The sequence below is a fragment of the Tachypleus tridentatus genome, chromosome 13, assembly GCF_004210375.1.
Source record: "Tachypleus tridentatus isolate NWPU-2018 chromosome 13, ASM421037v1, whole genome shotgun sequence".
NCBI classification, from domain to species: Eukaryota; Metazoa; Arthropoda; class Merostomata; order Xiphosura; family Limulidae; genus Tachypleus; species Tachypleus tridentatus.
In genome coordinates, this window is record NC_134837.1 from 255,993,513 (window position 1) to 256,012,839 (window position 19,327).

The 19,327-nt window shown below is 32.0% G+C and overlaps 1 protein-coding gene across 1 annotated transcript; it reads left to right on the forward strand.

Moving 5' to 3' along the window:
* Positions 1–1,004: 1,004 nt before the first annotated feature.
* Positions 1,005–17,472, forward strand: LOC143236819 (cyclic AMP-dependent transcription factor ATF-2-like; the record flags this gene model as incomplete). The annotated part of the gene is given in 7 exon segments (XM_076475416.1): positions 1,005–1,155; positions 2,745–2,948; positions 4,627–4,781; positions 5,355–5,420; positions 7,052–7,148; positions 7,679–7,787; positions 9,188–17,472. Coding segments are annotated over 7 exon segments (916 nt in total), but the record flags the coding sequence as incomplete, so codon positions are not given.
* Positions 17,473–19,327: the final 1,855 nt, after the last annotated feature.

Genomic DNA, 19,327 nt, shown 5'->3' on the forward strand with positions numbered 1-19,327 from the left:
CCTGAGAAAAATATCCTAATTATTTCCTGGTACATTTCTTTCTAAGTATTGTTTTGATTATATAAATACTTCTTTCCAGGTGTGTTATACATCAGGGTTTTTCTAACCACGCTCTATTCAGTGTCACTGTGTGAAATTGAAAATTGTGAATTTATAATCCCAGTAATTTTTAGTACATTTAGTTTTGAATTTGCCATTTTACTAGAAGCATGTCCATTGAATAGAAACTGTTAACGTGTAAAATCAAAATAAGGGATGTGAGAAAGAGAGAATAGTTATTTTCAGCTTATAATTTTCATATTTAGTTTGTATAACCTCTAGAACCTACAAAATAATTTTTTTTTTTTTTTTTTGTTAGACCTTATCTCTTCTACCCTAAAATCAGTTTAATTAGATATTACTAGTTCCCTGAAGTGGCAAGGTGGGATCAGCTCAGTGAGTTGGTTGAACTGTCACAAACCTTTTATTTTCAGATCAACTGTAACACGTCCCTTTTTAGTGGCTGAGCAGTAAACTTGAGGGTTTATACAACTCTTGGGTTTTGTAGAGAAACAATCTACTGGTAGTTGACTCTGATCACACAGAAGTTTGAGTGTGACAAGAAGCATTACCAGAAGTATCTGTTTGATTCAAATCAAAAACACATCATTGCTTTTAAAAGAAAGAGTTTATCATATTATTTGGCCCGATTGTAAAGTATTGCAAAGGTTTGTCTAATAAAAGCTGTGTCATTAGTGCTATTGCACTTGAGTTTTTATGTTTTGTTTTTCTCTAAGGATAGAGATCCATGTTTGAAGCATTTCTCTGAAGTAAACTTTTCTTCAGGGTGTGGGTAATCTTGATGGTTCAGAAGGTCTAATTTTAACTAGAATTCAGTGTTAAAGGTTACAATATTACCAAAGTTTTAGTACATAATATTGGAACATAGTGATAGCTAGAACTGGAAACCAAATTTGATTGTAATTTTTTGTTTATTTTTCTTAGAAGTTTGGCATCCTCAGTAGTACTACAAAGCCATCTGTCACGGGACAGCCTACAGCAGTTGTCACTAGAGTGAAAAAAAATCTACCACCATCGAATCATACACAGGTACCTTTAGTCTCAACATCAGGATCACCTGGAACTATGGGAGTGACCACAGCTAGCATTGTTAAAGTCAGTATTTGGAGGGAAAATTCTATCACTTATTCAAAATTATGTAGAAATTATTGTGAAATTAAGCTCTTATTGTGTTTTGTAGTAGCATTAGAACCTTCAAAAAATTGTTTTGATGAAAGTTAGGCCTGTGAAGATTTGAAGATAGAATATAGTGAAACAAAAGGGTGCACATTAGTAGCACCTCTGTAGATAGTAGTTGTGTGTGTCTGTAGAAAGTGAATAAGATTTCCTCTAATTTGTTGATTTCTTAAGCAGTTCCATTTAAAAACTAGTTACATAAAAATTGCTCTTAAAAGAATAGTACATGTATGCAAGCACTGTAAGTGGCACAGTGTAGAGGATTACTGTTTTTGCAAAACCATTGGCAAAGGTAATGATTTGGGTCTATTTGTTGTCCACTGTAAATTTTAACTACTGACTAGAAAGAAGGCAGCCAATTGTCATCACCTTCTTACCTACCATTCATGTTAAGGTACTGACTGTCATTATTCTGATGCACCAATGTATACTCTGTTAACATTTGTTTTAATTATTCAAATTCTTCATATATAATATTATTAATGACAATCACAATCTCATACACAGCTTGAAATAGCTTCACTAACTTTCTGTTACAAGTTTTAATTAGTAAGCATTCTTAAGATGTAATTTTGATCTCTAATTGTCAATATTTTCTTGAGTGTAGCCAATTGTTTCTCTAGTGCAATATATTTAAAAATGTTCAATGAGTCAGTTTATTTTCATTTGTCTGTTTCCTCCTTTAAGAATCTTAACCAATTTCGTTGTGCTCCTAGATGACAAATAAATTTGTTGTCATGATAAAATGAATGAAAGAATTTGTTTTAGGCTTGTTAAAAATTGTATTTTGAATAAATGTACATAAGCATTTTTATGCCAATGAGGAAAGAAGTGGAAATGGATGTTGAGAAATTATGTTTCATATATCTCTGTGTATATAGCTTTTATCTTCATTGTTGCTTGTTGGGTTGTAGAGTATTAAAACGCAGTTTATTCAGTTTCCATCCATAAGAATATGTAGATGTTTCTTCTCCACATTTATAACTGAACCATAACTCTTACCGTCTCTAAGCCACAGCTTCTCCAATTCCTTGTGTTTACTCTCATGAACCTAAACTTTAGATCGATCCATTCCTTGTGGGGCTCGGAGTCTCCAAGTATTTAGCACAAATCCAAGGATTCAGTTTCACATTTATTTTTGGGTTTGGGTGCATTATAATATGATGGTCGAAATCTGTGGTTTGAATCTTAAACTGACGAATTAAAGAGAAATGTGGAAAGAAAAACATCAGTAATTAACTTTTTATTATTATTATGATTTCAAAAACATTCCTTGTGCTCACACTTAGAAAACACACGCCATAGTTTTATCTGTTTCTTGTCTGTATTTACAGCAACAGTAAGTCATTATATGTACATTTCTTAAACTTGTTTTTTGATAAGTAAATTGTGTACATGTTACTTCATTAACTTAAAGTTTAAAACTCCAGGAATCCAATTTTGATTCTTGGATTTTTTCCTTTGGAAAAAGAAAGGTTGATGTATTAAATAAATTCTAATAACTCCAGCCAACTACTTCTTCAACTGCTGCACCTGTTTTCCAACTGGTTTTGAAGTTTCCTGATGGTCATTCAATGCCAGTACAAATTCCTGTAGTCCCAGTAGCACCAGCTCCTAGCACAACCACCCAGCCACTCTCCTGTGGAACGATGGTATCATCTCCTAAAGTCTCTTCATCTTCGATCGAACAAAACAATTCCACAACCAAACTTGTGGGTACCTTTTATTTATATATGTGTGTGTGTGTATAATTTATAAATTAATTTAAACAAAACCAAAATACACAGCATTAAAATACAGTTTTTTCTTGTGTGGTTAATGCTCTTAGAGAGATTGATATACATGCACAGTGTTGTTTAGAAGTATTACCAATATTCTATGGAAGTCGGACTTGTGAAACATTAAAGTAAATATCAGATTATTTTTCCAGTTTGGACTAGTATGGCAATTAACTGAATATAAACTAACTTGATAATACATAGTTATAAATTTTGACAGTAATATATTGCTTAGTTAAGAAGATTGTGACATGTATCTCTCTCTCACACACACACACACACACACACACACACACACACACACACACACACACACACAAAGAATACCTATGTGTCATTAACTTATTGTCATGTAGGGTACAACAATATTAGATGGAGTTATAACAGAATATTAGTGCTTTTTTATATGGGCTTTGATTCTTTACAATAGATCTCTATAATTTGTTAACAATAAATGGACAACCCACAATCCTTATTTTAAAATTTTAAAACAAATCAAATTTGTGTACAAAAGTTCGTTTAGACACTAGGATATCACAGCTGTATCTAAAACTTGAATAATTCTTTTTTTTTTTTTAAAGTACATACAGGCTGATTCAGTTACTTTAGAAATCTAATTGACAAGAAAACTTATTTTCCACTACTATATTTCTTACCACATGATCTGTGATAAATTTACTTACGTTATTTCATAGGTTACCACACTTGTATTTCCAACTTTAAATAATTATCTCCTTTTCATCAAAGGCCACACGTTTGACAAGACAAAATATTCGTCTTTTCTCTGTCAAACTGTGAAACTCGTTTTATAAACTAACAGTCACACAGTTGAACTTCACATTCATTAACATAACATTTTCTCACCTTTTTGATTGGTTATCACAGTTGTATCCAGAACTTTAAATAATTCTCTCTTTTTTGCTGAAAGACTACACAGGCTGGTTTGGTTACTTTAGAACCCAAATGATAAGACAGATTTTTTCTATCTCTGTTGTTACAATACAGCTGTGAAAGACACTGTAGAAATCACTTGTTATGGCCAGTTACTAATATGCCAGCTCACTTTATATTTTCATTTGCTAACTATCTTTTATGTCTTAACTTTTTCCGACACATTGCCTGGACGGAGACCTTGGATGTTTTTTTTTTACAAAGAGACACTATGATATTACCATACTTAATTAAGATGGCAAGAAACGTACTGAATATTTGGGTAATGTGATGTTAACAATGTAACAAAAGCCTAGTTTCCAAAATTAAACTACATAAAGAATGCATGACTCATACAGAGCTACTATTGAAATTTGTTATAACTATTGCATTTAAAGTAATTAACTTCAACATTCTTGTTGAAAAAAATAATCATTTAAATATTATATCACTAAATGAACTTAGTAACAACTCTTATAGTTAACAGTCTTGTGTTTATTGTATTTGTCATTGTTATCTGCTTTTTCTTAACATTTACCTTTTGAAATAGGGTGACAAATGTTGTTATTTAATAATATTTAAATTGTGAAATATATTTTGGTGAGGTAATAGTACATTGTTATCAATATGTATGTATTATATAGACACATATGCACCTATGAAATACTGTTATGTAATTTAGAAACTGAAACAATCCATTATGCAAGGCCAAAACGCTGCTACTATAAGTTCCAGGGGGAAGAACCCCTCAGAAAACACTAGACTTCAACCTGTGGTTTTGGCAACTCCTATAAACAATGAAGCTGTCATGCAGGAACAGGTTAATCACAAACCAGGGTAAGGTAAAAGAAAAATTAAAACTAATACATCATCAATTTTTTCTTCTGGTTATTTACTGAGGTTAAATACAGTTTGTTTTAAATCAGTGTGTTTTCATAGCTCCTACAATTCTGTTTCTACGTGTTTAACTTCAGTTTATTACTCTAAAAGAGAGCTTTAAAACTGAGGATAATATTTACTATTCTTATATAAATGAATGTTACCAACTCTCAGTATTTGATTCTGTGCATTTCACAAAATGAAGTTACTATATCCAAACATACATTGTTCCTGTTCTCGCTATTAGTTAGCATGGTTAAGAGGCGAGGGTACTGTGATTGGTGCTTTATATAATAGAAATGTCTTTGGCTTGACTGTGAGGTTCACATGGGAATTTCAGTGTCTACTTTCAAATTTATAATAATTTCTTTTCTATGGCCAAAAATTCTGTTTACGTTGCACAAAATATTTTTTTTAAACTATTACATTTAAGGAGCGTGTTTTACTATAAAAAAGCCGCGAGTCATTGTAAATTAGATTAAATAGTGTTTGTTATTACGTGCTAACAAGTAATCCCTCAATCTCTGATAGAAGGAAACGTAGAGAGTTTGATGAAGATCCAGATGAGAAACGAAGGAAGTTTTTGGAACGAAACAGGTCTACAATTCCTCCTCTTACGTTAAATAACTACAACGTATCTTTGGAATGCATAGTTTTAATTGATTGTACTCTCATGAGTTATATTCACATTTCTGTGTTAGGATAATATAAGCCAACTGGTTTTGGAAATGGGCATGAATATTATTAAATACAGTTAAATATTATTCACGATACTAATTATAATAGCAAGGCAAACAATGATTCCTAAGTATAAGAAAAAGTTTTATTAATGGTGGAACATACTATGTTTCAATAAAACATTCGTCCGTCTCACTTAGAAGAGTACAAGCCAGTGTTCTATCAAAACATAGTATGTTCCACCATCAGTAAAAAATGTTTCCATGTTCTTATAGATCACTGTTTGCTTATTTGTTATTTCAACATAATGTGATACCTTACTCAACTACTGTATTTGTTGGTACTCATATGTATTGTGTATGCCATCTATATTTGTATTGTATCTCATTTAGTAATTTTTTTTTTTTTTCTTGTAGTATTTTCCACTTCATCTGTCATAATGTAATTTGACCAACTAGTGTTGCTGCATTTACTTATGGCTGGCTAATCTGTTGTTGTTTTATCATAAAATATTTTTTTCAATAAAATAAGTGCTTATGGGACTTAATATTTTAGAAACAAAATATTGATCCCTATTATACTTACCCTAAGCCTTAATTTGTAATAAAAAAACAAACTTCTGAAATTTATACACTTTCTAGACACACAAAGTTGCTAGAATGAAAGTTTTATTGTCCAACTAAATTTCAATATGTATAATGTGTAAACTTGCCACATTTCTTTATCATAAAATAGCTTGTGTCTTCGTATTTGTTTCTTAACAAAAAGTCTCTGGTCCCCTTCCTTTATTTATTTGCACAAGTTTGATAGCATTCCCTGTTTTACCCCTCGCATGTTGGCTTGGTTCGTATTTTTAAACACCTATCAATATAAGAGCCCAGTGGTTAGAGTGCTGTATTGTAAATCAGGGTGGTAGGGGAAAGGTCAGGGTTCATGAAAGGGTGTTATTCGCATTATTCTTTGAGTTATTTCTATGAGTTGGGTTTCATTTTCAGTTTTCCCTTTTTCTTCTGACGTTATTTTTTTGACTACCAACTACTTTTTGCAGGAAATTCAAGACAGTTCAGAACAACAGAAAATAAAATGTTTTTTTAAAATCTCTATTTCTTGGGAGATTCTGTTCATTTAAAAGAGAATCAAATTTTTATACAGCTTTCAAAGCCAGTCAATTTTAAAAACCAAAATCAGTTTTTATGTGACACCTTGATTTCTACCTGGACAGTGAGGTTTTAGAGGTCACTGAAATACAAAACTTGAAATGTGATGCATCCAGTATTCTTATTAAATCTTTAGTATCACCTATTGTTACTAATGGAGACGTCTATTTTAAACGTCGGTTACTAGTTAATTAACAGTAAGTTTCAAACACTATGGTCCGTTTTCAGCCAATTAAGCTGAAATGAATAGAATTTCATAACGAATGAAAGAAAAATACTGTAGCTAATGCTAGTGTATTTTGCAAGTTTTTTTTTTTGTTATGAAAGTACAGTGTACAAATGTTGATTGTGTCATTGTTATAATAGTCTGTGTCATTTCCAACTTCATTACAGAGCTGCAGCAACTAGATGTCGAATGAGGAGGAAGCAGTGGGTTCAAGATCTAGAGAAAAAGTCGAAGGAATTATCAAGTACTAATTCTGCACTTCAGGTATGTTTCTCTCTATGTATGTGTATTATAAAATCAGTTGTTTGAAGTTCAGCCATTTTTGTTCCTCAGTGCAGGACGTTTACCGAATACAACAGTATACCTTATCACCACCAAATACTAGAAAGGAAACACATTTTGAAAGTAGTAGTATGCATTATTCAAAATGAAGTTGAAATGTAATGCTGTTTTTATGTTGTGAAATAATATGCTAAAATTGGGATCAAAAATTATTTATGCTGTTTTTTAGAAATAATTTAAATGTTGTCTATGTTTTTTTGATTACTACATAAATAGGTTTTGAGCAGAAATAACTGAATTCTTTCTAAACCACTACTATAATTTACAAAACTTTACCGAATTTTTCTTTTTTTACCTCTTTTTATAAGTTGATACAAGTTAACTAAATTATATACTTTTGATTCACTGTTTATGTTTACTCACATAAGTGAAAAGGATTTCTGTTAATGTTTTTATATGTGTTTAAAGTTAAAAGGCTGCTCAGGTTGTAAGAAAGTAAAACATTGTTCTAGAATGAAGTGGCTACATTAAGGAACGAAGTTGCCAGGCTAAAGACTATGTTACTAGATCATAAAGACTGTCCTGTGACCTTACAACAGCAGGCAGCTAACAACACAGAAAGTGAGTGTATTAAAATAGTTTGTAAAAAACAATTACGTACGAAAGACTGATAAACCAGATCACAGCTCTGTCATGTATACAGTCACACTATGTAAATTAACTTGAAGTTTTAGTTCAACCATTACATATTTAGTGTCCACATATACCTGCAAGATTATTTTTTAAGTGTGCATTTATGTGTTTGGTTGTAGCAAAGCCACATCAGGCGATCTGCTCTATCCACTGAGGAGAATTAAACCCTTGATTTTAGTGTTGTAAATTCGAAGACTTAAGTGGTATACTTTTCATTTTTAACTTTTTACTTCTTATAAATTTATTTGGAGCCCAGCATGGCCAGGTGGTTAAGGCACTCAACTTATAAACTGGGGATTGTGGGTTCAAATCCCTGTTTCACCAAACATGCTTACCCTTTCACCCATGGGCATTATAATGTGCTGGTCAATCTCAATATTCACTGGTAAAAGAGTAGCCCAAGAAGTGGCAATGGGTGGTGATGACTAGCTGCCTTCTTCCTAGTCTTGCATTGCTGTATTAGGGACGGCTTGTGCAGATAGCTCTTGTGTAGCTTTGTGTGAAATTCAAAAAAACAAACAAACAATTTGTTTGATACATTTAATTATGAAAAAAACTGCTTACAGAAGATGTGTTAAATGTATAATAAGCTTACATTATTAGTGAATCATTGTTCTCATGCAATTTCCAGTTATTTATTTAGCCTATGTTTCAAGATCTTTAAAAGGCACAAGTTTTAAAGTAAAACCTTGACCCCCTTGAAAACCCCCTTGACTTTAGGTTCATTTGTCATCAAGAAAGTTCAATTTCATACTTGCTAATGTATAAGCTTTTAGAAACTCTCATAAGATTTAACATACATCGGAGCAAAACACTAATCTGTTAATTCAGCTAAGTCAAGCAGGTAAGACAATTGTGTCATCTGTAAAAGGATAGGTATGTCATCAACTTTGCCCATTAGTATTGGTCAGTGTTGTCAAATCTATAGTTTCGTCAAAGATATCCAGTTGTAACATCAGCTGTTTAGGTAATTTTTCATTTCTTCTACTGACAGAGCAGGTGACAACATATTTTCACAAAATTATCAAAGTGTTAGCAAAACATGAAGTTTTACCTGAATGGTTAGTAATAAAAAGTGTATAATGCCAACCTATGAATTTTCACAAATTTGTAGTATAATAATTCATGAAAAATCTGCTATTGAATATTAAATTTTTCTCGTGGTTTTCTCTATTCTGTTCTATTTAATGAATAATGAACGTTTCTTTTTGTCTGTCTGTATTCTACCTTTTGTGAAATTTTAAAAAGGTAATATGAATAGTTCATACTTTTAAATCTTAGCTCAGAGGTTCTTGGATATTTAGTTTCTAAAGTTTGGTTATTTACAGGGGCTTTAACAAAAGAATCGGCTCCCTGTCCTCCATTGTCAGTGACCACCTTTCTTCCAGTTACGGGAATCCATTATTGTAGAACCAATTATCACCAATGTGGGTCACAACGATATGGTTGTGTGCACCACTGAACAGGAAGACATGACCTTGGAAGTAATTAAAGTGCAGAACTCTTCTATTCATTGCATTAATGACAGCAGTACTTCTGCCAGTACTGGAGACTAGTGCACGTATTTCTTTTTGTTTTTTGTACAGTATATAAACGTATTTCTGAGGTTAAGACACCCCGTACGTGTAAGTAATCAGTTTCATTTCTTTGTGTGGAATTTATAAAACTTTCTAACTCTTTTAAGACTACAAATTGTGATAAGTCTCAAATTATTGTCTTCACTGTTGGATGTATATTGAATGATTTATTACCTAGACAAAAAAAAATGTATTGCTTTGTGGCTTTTTAAGATTTTATGTGAAAACTGTAAAAAAATAGCAAATTATGGTCTGTATGTAATAGAATTATGTTTACCTTATGCTGCATTATCATGCTATTAGATATGCTTACTGGACTGGGGACAGCCAAATGTTTAGCATGCTAGCTATAGATCTGAAAGTCCAAGAAGATTTGAGCCATCAACATGCTTCTCACTTTCAGCTGGGGGGGAGTGTTATTATGGTAGTTAAGCCTACTATTTTGTCAAGAGTCAACTATAGAGGTTGTGGGTATTTCTAATTGGGTACTATCCCTCTGATCAGCAGTCTTAACTTAGAGATGGCTATGCCTAAATCTTTGGAATCACTGATCATATGTCACCATTGAGGTTGACAATACCAAATACTACCACAACATTTACAATTTAAAGTTCACCAGAGAAGAAGTTGTCATCTTGTATAAGACAAAATGTGTGTAATCTGAACATTGTAGTTGATATTCGTATATCAAGCATTTGTAAGTGTTTTTAGTCACATGCCAATTTCTTTTAATTTTCGATAGAAATGCGGTATCTAAAATATGTTTTAATTTTTACTGTTTTTTAACTGCCTACAACTTAATATATTTTTTTTATCACTCTACACATCATAATTCTGACTTGTTTTCAATCCATACTTAGTGTACTGAAGAGATAAAAAAAAATCATCTGACCACGATACTGATTTTACCCTTGCCATCGCAAAATACTTCGCATGCAAATATCAATGATATGAATTTTATGAAACCTAACCACATTATGTTAATTTTTTTAGAATATATGTAAAAGTGTTGAAGGCTCTGAGATTTATTGTTATTCATTAAGATCTTCAAGCAGATTTGTCATTGCAGTACAAATCCATCATCAGCCTCAGTTATTGTAATGAGCAACTTGTAATAATCCATAATTATTGTGAAACATATTCCATGTGTTATTCTTTGCTTTTTATAATGTGTAAAATAAGTTAATTATCACAGTGATTAATAGTAATGTCAAACAATTAGCAGACAGTTTATTTTAACTTAAATAAAATATGTAAATCCATGTTTGTCATAATATGTTTCTTCTCTGAATGACCACTTGCCGTCATCTGGCCTTCTATAACACTCCACATTTTTCCCTCTTTTTACGCTGAGTTTTCAAACTTTGACAGTTTTCGTCCATATTATTTTTTCCATATTATTGAGTGAAAGGGTTTGTGTTACCTTTTAAGGTCTATTGTTTGTAGCAGAAATATATTTTAGTGAAAACCTGGGTGATTCAGATGTTCCAGGTTTCACTGAAGATGTTTATGCAGTGTTTAGTATTAGGAGACTTTATAATATGTATCAAACATGTAAAGATATAATAAGTTTGAACTGCTAGTTCAGTATGTCATTGATTATTAAATAATTATTAGGGTAATTTATGCCTTGTGTTTGTTTGTGTCATTCGATGACTAATTTCTGTCATTTGGTTCAGAGACGTTATCAGCTATGATGCTCGAGTCCGTAACTTTAGTGTGAAAATTAACCACTGGATCTTTATGACTGATATCCTGCATCTCAGATGCTTTTCATCTCTGTTAATGACGTCTGATTAAGACAGTTCTATGTAACGAACTGAGTTAAGTCATAAAGTAATGCACCGAAAAATGAAATACCAATAACAATTAAAATAATTTGTTGAACCATCAGTGAGGGTACCCTCATTATTAATAATAACTTAAGCTCTAATTAGTGCAATTTGAGATTTGTCAGAAGATATTTCAAGTTAGTACCTGATTTACATACAAAGCTAAAAATTCTAAACAGTTTGTAGTTTAGAAATTCAAAATAATGATGAAAATAAAAAAAAATGAATCGGTTGTTTTACGCATTACGACCAGTAGTGCTAATGAAGCCAACTTTAAAGAAAGCTATAATGTAATTACTTGTTATGTCAACTTTTAAATTTACAAGAAATATAATGAAAATGTAGTCAGTTTTCACAGTTATATCATCAAAGTTAAATCATTTTTTCAATTTATCTTACTTTCAGGCTAGTACCTATAATCCAGCTTAAACATTGAGATGTACCAATGACTTTCATACATCAATGATCATAACATTACACAATGATTTTCTGTATAAAAGTTCACAAGAATGAAAGTATTCAGTTTTACTGCTTCTCAAAGCTTTCACAGTAATGAGAATACAACCTGTGACCAATAAGGAACTTGGCCATATAGGAGTGTACATAATGTAAAACCTTTACAAAGCTAGACCTGAAAGTAGACGTATAGTTTTAACCAAAACCATTTCCGCAAAATATGCCATACTTGTGATATTATCATAATTACTCTATACAGTTTTGTGGAAATATAATAATTTCACAGAATTTCTGGAAATTTTTACAGATGAATATAGAAATTGGCATTTACTATTAGTCAAATATAAGTTCTATATACGTATATATAATTATATTTAGCTTTGTACAACCATTATTTACTATTTGTTTTAAGAAAAAGGAAGTTAAAAAAAAATCATGTGTTTTTGCAATTACCCACTAGGAGGCTTTTGTGTTGGAATATGTTAAAATCCAGCAATTGGTTAAATTAGTTAACTCTTGAGACAAATGTTTCTAACTGAATATTTAGGTTTTCAGAAATAATCATTTAATGTGCTTTGTTTTTATCATTATAATTTTTACGAATTTTAATCTCACAACAATATAGTTGGTAATTTGTAATTTTATTCATTGAGTTAGCAGCTTCATGTTGTCAGATATGAAGTCAATGGTAGTTTGTGAAAGAGTTGAAATGTATAATTAATATTTACGTAATGATAAAAGTTATTTTTAATTTATGTAAAAACTTCTGTGTGTGATGTATTGTGAAAACTAAAATAGTTTTTAACTTGAATTTTAAAACTAAGATTTATCCATGTGTTGTTTTTGATACTGCTCTCCCAATGGTAGTTCTAAAAATCTGTTTCCGTTGTCCTTTTTCCCAGATAGTTTAGTACAGTATTTAAAACTTGGTGCTTTGTTTGAGGTATGCCTTCATCTGGTGAACATTCTGAACAGTAATTCCAAATTGTATAATTAAGACAAGATGTTTAACTGAATGTAGTATAGTACAAAGCCAAGCTCTGTGTTTGGTAAACAGCACTTGACATCAAGATAAACCAGAGTTTTTCTTTATTAGCTAAGGAATTTCTGTTGTCACTTAATTTTCCATTTAATCAGCTTTTCTCACATCTCAAAAGAAAATGCTACATAGCAATGACCCATTAACAAAATGGTTGTAAGTAGTGGTTTAAAAAATTCATCTTATTAGTTAATGGTGTTGTGTAATTAGTAAATAAACAATTGCAGTGACTTGTTAGTGAGAGTCAAATTTTTTTCTTAAATTATTCAAAATTATATACGTTTAAACAGTTTATTTTCAGTTCTTAAAATTGCTTCAAATCAGAAAAGTGAACTCAAGAAACGCTCTTGGAATATGGATAAAAACACTTGAGCTTAGTGTGAGTAATTTAAAAGAAGATAAAGTTGGTTTAACCATTTTGTCCTGCAATAACGTTTCCTTAAAGCACCAAGCTTCACAGTAATGCTATTGTTTCCAAGTGATGAAAAACTGTTGTTTTTTTCCTGGGCTGAGACATCTAGGGGACAGTTTGTTGAGAACAGAATAAAAACACGTGAAAATAAGCTTGTTAAATCTTTAAGTTTGATTCTTCAGAGATTAATAAGTTATATTTGTTCTTTTAGAATATAAATAAAACTGCTGAGGTGTGAGGATGCTTAAGTGTTAATAAATTTTGGTGGTTATCAAAACGTTATAAGGAACACTTCAAGTACAAGGCAGGTAATATGTAAAACAAAATAACTTCTTTTGTGAATGTGAGCTACTGTTTACTCAATCTTTTTAATGTAGATCCACAGATGTTCCTACGTTTCTCTGATTAACTTAGATCAAGCAACATGCCGTGTATTATTGTTCTAAATTTTTCCATTATTGAAAGTTTATATGTATTAAATTTTGGTTGACTTAAGATAATTAGATGAAACTTTAATAAGTGTAATTTTACACCACTCACACACACAAACTTTTTTTTTAAACTTAGCAAAAGATTCAACTCATAGACTATTAGTGGGATGGTTCAGTAAGTTGACTAGTGTCACGCCTGTTAGATAAAGCATTAATTTGTGATATTTGTCCAGTGTAATGGCTGACTCTCAGGTCTCTCTTCACACAATCCAGTAAGCCAAAATATATATCAATAGTCATTAACAGAAAATACATATCACCACTCATTTCGAATGAAAGTTCTTTTTTGACATCGGAACTATTTTATGCCTTGCGTAAGGTTACAGTCTTCTAACGTACTACTGCCTAAATGGAACTTCATAAAGAAAATAGTTCCAGAAAGGTTAATTAGGTGCAATTAAAATCCTAATTATTCTGATTTTGTTTCAAAGGTTTTTGTTTTGTTTTGCCTCTAGTATTTTAAAGCATTTAGATTCTGTGAGGCCTACTTTTATGATGAAATTTTTAATCCATATTAGTTTAAAATCACTACTTTCATTATATGTATGTCATCAAACTGTGATTCTTATTTTTTATGGAACCTAATTGTATGTAGATTATCCCATTTAAATAATTAGGTTTTCTATTTGTTAAATGTTATAAAAGCTAGTATTCTCTGGCTATGCTATACTCGTATCATAAGTCACAAAAGTCAGTAAACTATGACTAAGTTGTGAAATAGTGGATATTTGCTGCTTATTGTGTTAAATTGTGTGTTATGTTGGAGTATGATAAAGAATACAAGAGTACTAGTAGAATTATATATATATATATATGTTCATTGAAGTTCTGTGGTTCTGTAACTGTACATAGATGTGTGTGTGGTTAAAACAAACAAACCAAGAACCTGTTGATGAAGTTCAATTTTTTTAGAGCTCATAATGGGAGCAAAACAGATTATAGTTCCAATTAAAATTACAAATTGTTAATAATTTAATTGGATAAAATATCTAGTACATAACTTGTAGACATATTTTATAATGGATTTCTTACATTCAAACCTATTCATCTCTTACTATAAAAAAGCTATTTAGATTTAGTCTGCATCAATCCCTTCCTTTGGGAAGATATTAAATGTAATACTAGACATAAATGACCTCATAACACGAAAATAATATTTTTCTTTAATTTAACCCTCAACGTTTTGGTTCTTCGGGAGCGTCCACCGAAAAACAAACTTAAATAATAAATTCTGTTCAAACCTATAAAGTGCATTTGTACTAGTTAATGCATCAAAAGTATACTGTACTAATGTATGTAATAGTTTCAAGTACAAATTTGATACTTAAACTATTTGAAACTTTCTACCATCAGTTCAGATCTGTGTTTTAACGGACGCTTCTGAAGAAACTTTCAAACAAAATGTTGAGTGTCTGCTTAAATAAACACAATATCTTTGTGTTGTAAGGTTGTTTAGTATTAATACGTCTTGTGTACACCAATATGCACAACATGAATAAGGTATTAAAATTGTACAGAAAACTGCTTTGGAATATTAAAAAGAGTCATTGTCAGAGAATTATGTATCTTTCACAGATAGGTTTTAAAAAATTAAGAAATTTTGTCAACCAAGATATTACACACAAAGTTATACAGAAGCACAAAATTTGATGAATCCTAAGATAATTTTGAAAGTACATAACAGAATTTAATGGAACGTAGAGAGCTGTTTGGACTGTGTTTATGCCCTTTTACCCCAACATAAAAGTGTTGCTCTGCATTTTTGGGGGCTTGGGTACACTATGGGGGTAGTGCTTAAATCCTGCAATTGTAGTCCCAACAGTTGGTGGTGGATGCTTGTGTCTTCCCTGTTGTCTATAATTTTAAAATCTGGGATGACTAGTACACATTGCCTTTATGAAAGTGGTCAAACATCTGAAACAAACCTGTTTACACACTGAATGAGTGACTTATTTTTATTTATCAGACTTTGCTTCCTTTCTGCCTAGTATTTCTTTGAAATAAAATCATCCTTTACATGCTTAGATACATCTGTAAACGTTTTGGTGAGCAAGTAAATATGTGTCAAAGAAATATGAAACTCTAGTTTAGGTATAGTTTGTTAATATACTTTCTTGTTACTGTTTCCATTGCAAATATTTTGAAATTGTTTAAGTATTTTTACACCTAACTATAAAGCTGTTTTGCCTCATTTTAAGACATACCATGACTTTACATCAGGTTTATACTGTCCAATCATGATTAAGTGAAGACAGCAACATTGGTCAGTATCAGGTCATCACAGGGTTGAATGTGCCTTCAGTTGGATTGGCTGTTCGGAGCATATTTGGGTTTTCAGTTCTGTTTTGTGAGGTTTTTCTGGCACCAATCTGCTTAGGCTGCAAAAAGGTGACATTAACCCTTGTATTTGTGCTCCAACTGACTGTATGATATGACTGATTGTATATCTTATTTAACAAGTTTTAAACATATCTATACACATATATATTAGAAATGTACATCATTTTCTGTACCTGTTCTTTATATTTCAGGTAATTTGTGCATCGTGGCCTCGTATATAAAATCAACGTTGGATTTCAATGTGTAGGATAGACGTTAATAAAATGTTTTGTGTGTTCAGTCAATAGCTGTGGTTAATATGCATTTCATTTACCCCAGTTAGGTTTCTTGTTCTCTGAAACCCCAAGAAATATTCAGCATTCTTTCAGCCAAGGAGAACCTTTATTTCTGATAAGCTGATCATGTTTCTCAATTAAGAAAGTTAAAATCTGTAGAAGAGAGTTCATCTTATCAGAAAAGTTACCAAACTACATATAACGCAATAAAGAGTTAACACTTTGTAACTACCAGCAGTCGAAGTGCAGTGCGACTACAGAAAATCCAATCTATTTGGTCAAATGAAAAATGTTTTTTGTGTTACCTTCTAGAACCTTCAGAAACTGTATCGTTTACTTTTTTCCTATTGGGATTCTTAGCAATCTTTTATTAAAATTAAATAATTTGATCTAGTTTTACCTACTTATGAGTAAGTTATCTCTCATTCTATTTTCGAAGTAGAAGGTTCCGTTTTTTGGTGAGTTAAAATAACAGAAGTTTTCCCATCTTCACTCGCATATCTCCTTGAACATTTATGATATTCTGCTGCCTGTTTTATTTTAAAATCATCTAAAATAGCATCTTACTAAGAGTGTTCACTGTTATGTACGTCTTTCCGAAATAGGTATTTGCTTCAAATCGTTGTTCGTATGACGTGGTGGTGGCTCGTGGTCCGTAATTTGTTTCACGTGAGTATTTTAATTCAGCACAAAAGTTACAAAAGAATGAACATCACCTGTTACGAACCCTTGTCCGTGCTGATAAATGTGACCCTTAGAAAACATTTTATTGTACAGGAACTGCAGAGAAAGAACTGTAGGTGTCTGGAAATAGGTTGTTTTCATAATTATCATGTCTCGTCAAAAAAAAAATGTATTTACGTAATTTTGTCTTAAGCCTTAAACACGTCTTAAAAATAGAGCTTATTATTTGAATGTTGCTTTTATGTCAAGTTTAAATTGTTTTTAGCAAGCACAACAGTACTATTCATATATATATATATTTCTTGTATTTATGTTGAGTTGCTAGTTTTAAGTTCATAATTTTTTTATCTTGATTTATTGTTCATCTTCACTTGCGTGTAAGAGTTTTGTTTGTTTGTCAAATACATAGTCGTGTATAGAACTGCAATGTTTATATCATTCATTGAAAACCATTGATTTCTTTTTTCTTTGTGTAAAATAAAGAAATTATTATCAACCGTCAACAAAGGTGATTTCTTTGACTGGAACCTTCAACATAACACTTTTTGTCACCTTTAAAACACTTTATTTGACGAGTGATTTTGCGGTTAATCTTCAAAAATAAATTGGTTAAATTACGCACAGAATGAACTAAGAAACGGTTAAAAACCAAGTTGTATATCTTAACATTCTAAGTTAGCGAGAAGAAAAAAAGACTCGTTTCAAATAAGCTTTCTGTGCGATAAATTTTTCGAAATTGGACCGAAACCAAAGACTCCTGACGTTAGCCCACCAGTGGCACAACGGCATGTCTGGGGACTCACACTGCTAAAAACCGGGTTTGATATCGTTTGGGTAGCTTTGAGCTTAAATCAAAACCAAAGAAAAATACTTGTTATAGTTATTCGTTATCAAAGAGACAACAATTGTATGAAGTAAATATGAGCTTATAATATTTTGTCTACGCTGTAAGTTCGATTCTCCGGAACCGGCATGACAAGATGGTTAAGGCGCTCGACTCGCAATCTGAGGGTCGCGGGTTCAAATCCCCCTGGCATCAAGCATGCTCATTCTTTTAGCCGTAGGGGCGTTATAATGTGACAGTCAATGATGCCACTATTCGTTGGTAAATGAGTAGCCCAAGATTCTGCGGTGATGACTAAGTGCCTTCCTTCTAGTCTTACACTGCTAATTTATGGACAGATAGCCCTCGTATAGCACTCCGTGAAATTGAACGAACAAATCGATTTTCCGCGTTGGACACAACAGATAGCTCAATGTGACTTTGTGCTAAAACAAAGAAACAAGCAGTATCTAATGTTATTACTTACTCCAAGGGGGTACATCTGTTCCCGGGCGCAGCATCGGGTGGACGCCAAATTGATGTTACACGATTAGGAATTATGGCTTACCTTTTTGTCACGAGGGGGCGCGGAAGACTGACTTTGTCCCCTGGCGCTGAAAACCCTAACTACGCCACTGTAGATTTCTCAAACCTTTTTGTGTTTATCATTAAAAACAATTGGACATAAGGTCATAACTTCCAATTTTGACAGCGTATGTATCATCTCTAGTTTAGACAGTATTAGTTTTCAAACAGGTTGGTTGGGTTTTGGAATGAATTGCCTGTAAAGGTAGTAGAGGCATTAAAATAAACTAGAGTTCAAGAAAAGATTGGATGAATACAAGAGTAGTAAGGATTGGTTATAATTGGGAGCTGGAAGAGACATCTATGGTCAACTAATAAATTATTTTTCTTTAAAATTTATGAAATTATTAATTGGTTGTTGCTGTGTACAAAGCTGCATCGAGTGCTATCTGTGCTTTACCATCCACGAGTATTGAAACCCGATATTTAACGTCGTAAGCCTATTGAGGCCGACAGTGGTGATGATTAAAAGTTGTAAAAAAATATTAATAATCAATGAATTATAAATATCGTACGGCCAGTTCTAAATGATGCGTTGTAGAAAGAACCAGAAATCAAGCCTACAAATTGTACATTTGGATCTAAATCATGCCTAAATTAAAGAAATAACTAGAACTGTGTAAGTTATACGTTTAATTTTAAAGTCGAGGTTGGCTGTTGCATTTCGCACAAAATTATGCGATTGTTCTTCCTTCTTTCTAGGGCCCAGTATTACCAGATGGTTAGGACGCTCGACTCGTAGTCCGAGGGTTGTGGGTTTGATTCTCCGTCACATAAACATGCCGTGGGGAGTTATAATTTGACCGTCAAACCCAAGAGATGACGGTAGGTGGTGATGTTCTTCCCTCTAATTTTACGCTGCTAAATTAGGGATGGTTAGCGCAAATGGTCCTCGTGTAGCTCTAGAAGAAATTAAAAACAAACCCACCGTTAGCTCGTGGACTTCTTTAATCG